We start from the raw sequence: 8,716 nt of genomic DNA, 5'->3' as shown, positions 1-8,716 counted from the left end.
TCTCATGCCCCCTCCCCAATGACAAGGCTGGGTCTTTGGCTCCCATCCTCCCCCGCCACGGCAGCCTGCACTGATGATAACAATATTGAGGTCACAGACTGGCTTGGAATCAAGATCAGGAAGATAAATGTTGGGGTGCCTCCCCCAAATCTGGGGGCCAAGCATCCGATCTGAGGGGCAAGCAGCTGGGAAATTGGGCCTGGGGGCTCCAGGGTCTGAGGTCTTCCTGGCTCCCAGGGTCAACCCTCCATGCACCCCTGATTTGGGGGTGATGAAGAGTAATCATGGATCAGAGGTGGGTATCAGCAGGGAGCAGGACTGGGAGACCTGGGAGAGGCGGTGCTGGGAGGTGGGGGCTGGGGGAACCTTCCCCAGCTCCCACCACTTCATCCGCAGATCCCACAGCACCTTACAGCACTCTGGTCCCCGTCCCACCCCTCCCCAAAACGAGGTAGGTTAAGAATGGAGCTTCCCCCCGCCCACCACGGAAGGGAGGAGACCGAGGCACAGAGAAGGGGATGGGGACCCAGGCCACCCCAGCCCCCGGTCCCTCCGCCCTCAGCTCTGGTGGGTCTGACAGTGATGAGAGCTGGGCAGAGTGGGGATGGGAGGGACATCCCCCTTTTCTCTCACCCATCCCAGGGTCTGGTTGGGAGAGCGGAATCTCACAGGTTCCGGATGTAATAAATAGTTAATAATTTAAAGGAAGTGACAGAAGGATCTAACCCTCTGACCCCCCTTGACCTATCCCTTGAACCCCCTACAAGGCCATCCAAGTCTGGGTAATGAAGAAAGGTAAATGCACATTTCCAGATGCTTGGGACCACGTGCAGGTCCCAAGCCCATACAGCATTGAGATTGTCTTGCTCCAAGACCTTGATCCTCTGCTTCAGGCCATCACATCTGAGGTCCCTGAAAGTACAATTCCACTCAGGGAAAAGAGACTGTGGCATCACAGAGGGCCATGCAACCGGCTTTCAAGCTTCACAAAGCTATCCCCAACTCTGAGATGGAAGGGAAGGGGTTAACAGGGCAGAACATAAAAAGTTTGGACTAGGGCTGGGGCTTAAGGTTGGGCTTGGGGCAGAGTGCAAAGGGAGTGAGTGAGTGAGTGTGTGTGTGTGTGTGTATGTGTGTGCGCGCGCGCACGCTCTGTGTGTGTCCACTCTGTACACTGTGCAGCCAGCAGAGTGTGGTGTGAATTCCAGCCACTCCCACCTTGACTGTGTGTCTTTGCTTAGCAAACAGTTTGCACCATCATCTATGACAATGCTGGGCCCTAGAGATGGATGTGGGGTTCTGGGATGCTCCTGGAATCCAGAAACATGAGCTCAAGATGATGGGGTTTGTTTTTGTTTTTTGTTTTACCCTAGTAAAGGAGTAGTTCTGTGAGATGCTGGAGGCTTGGGATGGGGCCCTTAAAGTTCAAATTCGGAGGTCTGGGACCTTGGGGTTTCAGAGGCTTATGGACAGCAGGATTCAGGGGCAGCAGGTATCAGGGAATATCAGGCTGAAGAGGTCTGAGTCCACAGAAATCTGGGATCTGAAGGTGCTACGGTCCTGAAGCACCTCAGTTGTCTCTGGCGTGGATGGACCAAGGTCTTGAGTTAGGGACAATCTCAATGTTGTGTAGGCTTAAGCCCTGAATTTGGGGGACCAATGGCACCTTGGGGTCTTGGGACCAGTGCTCCCAAAGCACCTTGGGGTCATTCAGGAGCTGGGGGCCAAAGGGTGAGAGGCCTGGGTTGCCATGAACATCCCATTATCTGGGAGATGAGCTTCCAGCCTTGAGGGGATTGAGGATCTGTGGGTACAAAGCAGCCAAAGATTCCAAGCCATTCTGGGGCTTGAAATCCAAGTCTAAGAGGTTTTGAAAGAGGGTTATCTGAGGACTTGAGACCACTGCCTTGGGCCCTAAGGGGTTGGGGGCCTTCAGTACTATATCTGGGAGTATTAGGCACCTCAGAGTCCTATATATGAGATCCAAAGCTCTGGGAACACTGGCTTGGGATGAGTGGGTCTACAGAGGTCTTTGATCCTTGGTTCCCAGAGCATCCTGGAGTCTGACATCTAGATCTTGGTGGGGAAAACAGGGGAGGCTCTGAGATGAGTCTCGCAAGTCATTTGGGCAGAGAACATGTGTCTGGGCACACCTATGGACTCAGGGCATCTTGAGAGGGTTTTTTAGTGCCTCTGGGGTCCTAGGGGGCTACTAGACTATCTCAGATATGGGTGCCCCAAGTTTTAAGTGAGCATTCAGGGACCATTTGGGGTGCATCTGGGTTCTGTGGTCTCAAGATCCGGGAGTTAATTGTATGCAGGCAGGGTCAGGTATCAACAGGTCCTGACTCACTGTAATCTGAGGGCTCATGTGTCAGAAATCATGGGGTCTGGGTTGGTTATTTCAACAGGGAGTTGGGGTTCAGGGCCCTGCATCTCTTGGGGGATACATGTGCTCCCCAGCCTGCAGGAGGTGAAGGGTTTGAGGATGCCTGGAGTCTCCCCAGTCTAGGTCAGGGAGGGGGTTGGTGGCAGGATGGGGGTGCCAGAACTCAGGGTGCCTGGGACCTCTTGGACAGACATCCCAGTGAAGCTGGGTCTGCGGTCTCTCAGTCCTAGGTTTGGGGTCCAGGTTCCAGGTCTGGGGTCTCTCAATCCAAACTCAGCTCCAAGTTCCGGGTGTGCCTAGGTTTGGGTTTGGGGGTCCGAACGGAGTCCAGGGTCCTGGACCCTCTCAGTTTGGGGTCCTTGGCGCAGCTACTGGACCCACCAGGCCGTCCTCACCGCGCCGCCTCTTCGTGGCGACCCCCACAGCCCGCACAGCCACATCGCGCCGCGACCCAGTGGCAGGCGCGCAGGGGCGCATAGCAGCAGAGGCAGGGCACGGCCAGGGAGAGCGCGGCCAGCGCAGCCCAGCGCGCCGCGGGACGCGGGTGGCCTGGCTCGCAGGCGCACGGGTCCGAGAAGTCACCCTCTGCGTCCGACAGGCAGTGGTAGAGCAAGCTCTCGGCGCACCACAGGCAACTGAGGCGGCGCACCAGCAGGCGACCCGGGTCCGGGGCTTCCGCGCAGCGACCGCCGCGCCCATCTGCGCGGCGGCGGAAGAGCGCCCGGCAGTGCACGCAGCGCGCCGCCTCCTCTGCCTCAGGGGAAGCCTTGGCAGGCGCAGGGGCAGGGCTGGGGCCTGGGGGTGGGCGAGCTGGGGGCGCTGGGGGCGCAGCCTCGGCGAGAGGGGCGGATAGTGCGGCAGGGGGCCCCAGGGCTGTACCCCTCAACACGCCGGTCTTGGCGAAGCGCACGACGCAGGTGGACAGGGCGAGGGGCGCAGGCGGCCCCGCGCGCCGGTAATCCTCATAGCCACGGCCACCCCAGCCCGGGCCCCCTGCCCCAGTCAGGGGCTCTGAGGGCTCCGGAATCCCCGTGAACGGTAGGAGCGGAGGGTAGCTCTGTGGGGTGAAGGGATAGAACAGGTTAGCAGGGTCTGATCCCTCACGCTCCACCACAATCCATCCCAGTCTCAGAAGACTTGAGAATCCAAAGACCCAGTTTTCAGGCCTCATTCATCTTAGGAAGCTGCCCCGGGATCCTGAGTGTCTGTGTCTGGCATTCAGACTTCCAAGCCTCCAGCCCAATCCTCTCAAAAGAACAGACCAAAGAATCCAGGCACCAAGCCCACACCTTAAGGACCCAGTGATCCAGGCTCTCAGCCCTGTCCTCTCTCAAGACCCAGGACGTCCCAGCACCCAGACCCCCCTACTCCCAGATCCTGGAGCTTGGGACCCCAGCCATGTCCTTCAGGACACAGGAATCCAGTCCCCAGGGAGCTTAGCCCCCTTGGAGTCTATGCCCCACCTAAGGAATTAACCAATCTAAAGAACTCCTTCCACAAGTATGAAAAACTCCCTAACATACTCAAGGAATTGTCTAAGTCGTCCCCTAAGCCCCTCTAATTCAGAACTCAGAACTTTCCAAAATCTTCAAGAGTGCAGGACACACAGGGAAAGCCCACACAGACGCTCCAAGGAACCTAAGTCCCCAGGCACCCTCTCCACCATCACTGCCACGAACTCAAGCCAACCATCCCCGGGGATCTGTCTGCAGTCTCTTGTCCTTCTGGGGTCTCAGCACCCACCTACTTCTGGACCCCAGCACCCTTCCCCACTGCCTCCCCACCCCCAGAGCCCCAGAGTTCCACTGGAGGCGGGAGGTCGCACCTGAGCAGAGGAGCGGCGGCGCTGGGGGGATGTAGCTGGCCCGAAGCCAGAAGCTGACTCCACGGTGATGATAGTGGCCGCCGCGGCGGCGATGGGAGGCGTCTCCTGGCGGCTGTGACTGGAGGAGGACTCGCTGTCCACATGGGACTGGGGGAGAGTGGCGGCCTCAGAGCCGGACCCCCGGCACAGCTGATGCCCTCACATAGACCCCCTCCCATGGCAAGCGAGAGCTCTGCGGCCAGACAGGCCTCGGTGCAAGCCCCGGCTCTGCCACTGACTGGTTGTGTGACCTCCGGCAAGTGAGCTCATCTCTTTGAGCCTCAGTTTCCTTCTCTGTAAAATGGGGATCATAATAGTGTCTATTCATAAGGATGTGGTTAGGACCCACTGTACAGGGCATAACACATGCCTAGACAACAGGAAGAGCTGGAAATTGTCACTGCTCTCAAAGTCCCCTTCATCTTTATCTGCTCAGCTCGCTCGCTGACCTACGGAACAACCAACTATCTTTCCCCTTCTCAGAGCCCCTCTCCCTTGGCCAGTCGGCCACCGTCCTGACTCATTCCCATCCCCACACCTTGACTGGGGCCCTTCCACCCAACAGGAAGGTGTTCCTTCCCAGCCAAACCACCTGTCCTTTACAAAGGGAAATGTCACTTCTCAGACCCTTGGTTTCTGTAGCTTGGGCGGGGGTCATCATGCTGACTTCATCCATCTATCTTCAGTAAACATTCATTGAGCACCTACGGCATGCCAGGCTCACACAAGGCCATTGCAAGGATGTAAGATGGAGCATGGGGGAAGTCCAGCATCTTTCTTGAGTAAGCATCAAATACATGGGACCTGTCCACGTGATTTCTGTGGCCCCACCCACCTCTCCTTCCACTCTGCGATTCCCATTTTTCTGCCCAGGGAACCAGTTTTGTTGTTCTAAGTCTCAGCAATTCCCACTGTTCCCAGCAAATGCCAAATCACATCTGACATTATGTGCATTTATTCATTCAATAAATGTACTCAACACATATTTACTGAACACTTACTGTATACCAGGCACTGTTTTAGGTCTCAGACATGCAGCAAGAAAGCAACAAAAAATCCTTTGCCCTCCTGGAGCTGGCATTCTAGCAGTAAATTAACAGATAAGAAACTGTCTATACTAGGGCACTGCGGTGGCTCAGTCGATTAAGTGGTTAAGTGTCTGCCTTCGGCTCAGGTCATGGTCCATGGGTCCTGGGACTGAGCCTCTAGTTGGGCTCCCTGCTGTATCAGGAGCTTGTTTCTCCCTTTCTCTGCCACCCACCTCATGTTCTCTCTTGCTATCTCTCTCTCAAATGAATAAAGTCTTAAAAAAAAAAAAAAAAGAGGGGTGCTGGGTGGCTCAGTGGGTTAAGCCTCTGCCTTCGGCTCGGGTCATGATCCCAGGGTCCTGGGATCGAGCCCCGAATTGGGCTCTCTGCTCAGCAGGGAGCCTGCTTCCCCGTCTCCCTCTGCCTGCCTCTCTGACCACTGGTGATCTCTCTCTCTCTCTGTCAAATGAATAAATAAAATCTTAAAAAAAAAAAAGAAAGAAAGAAAGAAAGAGAAAACGTCTATAGGAAGGAAATAAGGAAAATATCCTAAAAGATGGGAAAGAATTAGAACAGGATAGGGAGCATTGGGACATCACAGTTTTGAACAGCTTACTCAGGAAGAGCCTCACTAAGAAGGCGATATGTGTATAAAACCCTGAAGGAAGTAAGGGGATGAGGCATGTGGAAATTTGGGGAAGAGTATTCCAAGACAGAAGTAACAGCCAGTGCAAAGGCCCTAAGACAGGAACATGCCTGCCATGTTGAAGTAACAGTGAGGAGGCTAGTGTGGCTGGAGCACAGTGAGCAAAAGGGAGAACAGGGGGGCTAAATGGCATGGGATCTTATATGCTTTGTCCTTTACCCTGAGTGAGAAGGACCCCTGGAAGGGTTCTGAGTGGAGGGATCGCCACGATCTATCTTAGATATCAGTAGGGTCCCTCTGGCTATGAGGAATTTCTAGACAGTAGGAAATAAGAGGGGGGGCAGTTAACAATAAGAGGATGATGGCGAGATGCTCTGGTTGGCAGATGAGGTTGGACAGTACCAGGCTGGAGGCAGATTCTAGTCATTTTGAAGGCGAAGCCAATATGAGGAGCATAAAAAAGGACAAAAGTCAAGGATGACTTCAAGGTTGGTACCCTGAGTAACTAGGAGGATGAACTTGTTATTAATTTGTTCACTATAAAAGATATGGCTTATCTTCTTCTTTTTTTTAATTTTCTGCCTTTCCACACTAGAATAGAAGCTCCATGAGGAAAGGGACTTTGTTTTGTTCACTGATGTATCCCCAGTGCCTAAAACACTACTTATCTACAGGTGCTCAATAAATACTCTTGAATGAATATGTGACCCACAACAGAATAGGAAAGCTAGGATATCAGGCATTACGTTGATATTAATAGTTTGGGCCCAAATTTGTGTCCCCAGCATGTGGCATGCTGCCTGATACACAAGAGATGCTCAAGAATGTTTGGAGATTAGAAATAATCCTCTGCCCTCCCAGCAGAGTGGTGTCCTGGACTCACCGTCAGAGGGCAGGGGGTCTCTGCGGTGTCCTGGGAAGGGGAGGAGGAAGAGGAGGAGGAAGAGGGGGTAAGCGAGCCTGGGGCAGGAAGAGAGGCAGACAGTGAGTTCCCTGGGTCCCAGCTTCTCCCACCGTCCAGCCACATCCTCCAGCACCCACCACCTGCACCACTCACCTCGACCCAGCGCAGCCAGCGCGGCTAGCAGGCTCTTCTGGAACTCATCAGCTTCTGCGGGACTCTGGAACGTCAGTCCAAACTTGCAGTCACCCAGGCTCCAGTGATGGAAGATGGGGTTCACTTTGTTATAAACCAAGCCTGGCCTCAGGGTACACTCCAAGGTGGTCTGAGGGGTGGTAAGAGGGGGTCAGGTCAGCAGTTCCCTTTCAGCCATGCCTGCGACTTCCTCTCACCCCTCTGCCTAGCTGCATACCTCAGCATCCCACAAACTTCATTTGTCAATCCTAGGTGTACCCCTGAACCCTGATCAACAACCCAACATCACTTCCCAATTTTATTGAGCACACCTCTGATATCCCAATATTTCCCCCAAGCCCCTTGAACCCTGTATTTTCCTCATACCCCCTTCTGATAACCCAATGCCCCTCCTTCTGACTCAGTAATACTCCCCAAACTTTACAGAACAGCTCAGAATATTACCATTAATCTCCTTCTGATGCCCCAACAATCTCCCAAAATGCTACCTCAAAATTCTTATCAACTCCTATAGCTTTCCCCTTGGACGCTGGTCAACACCCTAGGTGTTTCCTCACATCCTTGCAAACATCACCATATTCCTTCGCACCAGTTCAAATCCCCCTATGTTTTTCCTTCTGACCCCTGCTCTGAAATGCAAGCCATCCTGCAAGCCTTTTCAAATAATCCAGGTCTTTCTACCACACCCCCAGCTGAAACGTCAACATTGTCCTTCCAAATCATGCCAGGCAGCCCAGAATATTCCTGCTGAACCCACATATAGGATTGTAAACCCTATCTGACCCATCCAGATGGTCCCCCACCAAATGCCTCCATATACTTAGAGCAGACAGAGGCCGGTGGTGTAGGGCCTCCTGGTAAGGATCTCTGAGCAAGATGGAGCCACCGGAGGGTTCTGAACAGAGGGAAGGACATGTTCTGAGTCAGGTGTTAGCAGGGCCCCTGCAGAACAGACTGAGGTTGGGGGATGGAGCTGGAGCAGGGCGAGACCAGGGAAGAGACTGCCCTGACGGCCCTTTGGACAATGGCAGCAGTGGACAGGCCCTGCTCGATACCCCCAGATATTCTCAGAATGCCCAATTGTTCTCCATCAGACAGACATTCAGTTCCAAACGACGTCCCATACCCGGGCTTGATTCTGGGCTGGGAGATGACCTGACCTCATCTCTGCACTCCCAGCCCCATCCCCTTACTTCCCCCACGCCCCCACCCTACCCCCACGCCCCAGGGTGGCTCACTTTCTGGTCCCGAAGGCGCTCCCCGTGGATGACGTAGTGCCCCTGGCGGGCCCCCCCCTCGGGCCTGGCCCCTCGGACCCGACAAACGCTCACCTGGCTGAGGCCCCCGCCCCCCACAGGCAGCCAGCCCCCACTGGAGTCATCTCGGGCCATCACCACGGCTCGGACCTGAACCATGTACCTGGAGGGGGTGGGGAGATGGGTACAACACAGTCAGTGGGCTGCGGTGCTGTTCTCCCATTCAGCGTTCCCCCAACCATCATCCCCAACCCTCATCCCCCCTCACGTCTGGATCCACTGCACTCGCAAGCAATGATTCTCACTTTCTCTGACATGCCTGCCTTCTCCTCCCCATGCCCACCTTCTTCCAGCATGGCTTCTTTCTTCCTCATGCCATCTCTTTTCTCCTATGCTCATCTTCTCCACTTCTACCTGTCCTCTCCATACCCACCTTC

The 8,716-nt window shown here is 54.7% G+C and overlaps 1 protein-coding gene across 1 annotated transcript; it reads right to left on the bottom strand.

Annotated features, from left to right (window-relative positions):
• Positions 1 to 8,438, bottom strand: SPRED3 (sprouty related EVH1 domain containing 3). The gene is made up of 5 exons (XM_045986927.1): positions 8,262 to 8,438; positions 6,985 to 7,153; positions 6,811 to 6,887; positions 4,215 to 4,361; positions 1 to 3,446 (listed from the first exon to the last, which is right to left on the bottom strand). Exons 1-5 carry the CDS (start codon positions 8,436 to 8,438, stop codon positions 2,781 to 2,783), a joined length of 1,236 nt encoding a protein of 411 aa, XP_045842883.1. The 3' UTR covers positions 1 to 2,780.
• Between the last annotated feature and the right edge of the window lie 278 nt (positions 8,439 to 8,716).

Source organism: Meles meles, chromosome 19 (genome assembly GCF_922984935.1).
Source record: "Meles meles chromosome 19, mMelMel3.1 paternal haplotype, whole genome shotgun sequence".
Lineage (NCBI taxonomy): Eukaryota > Metazoa > Chordata > Mammalia > Carnivora > Mustelidae > Meles > Meles meles.
This window is presented reverse-complemented; position numbering and strand designations above follow the sequence as displayed.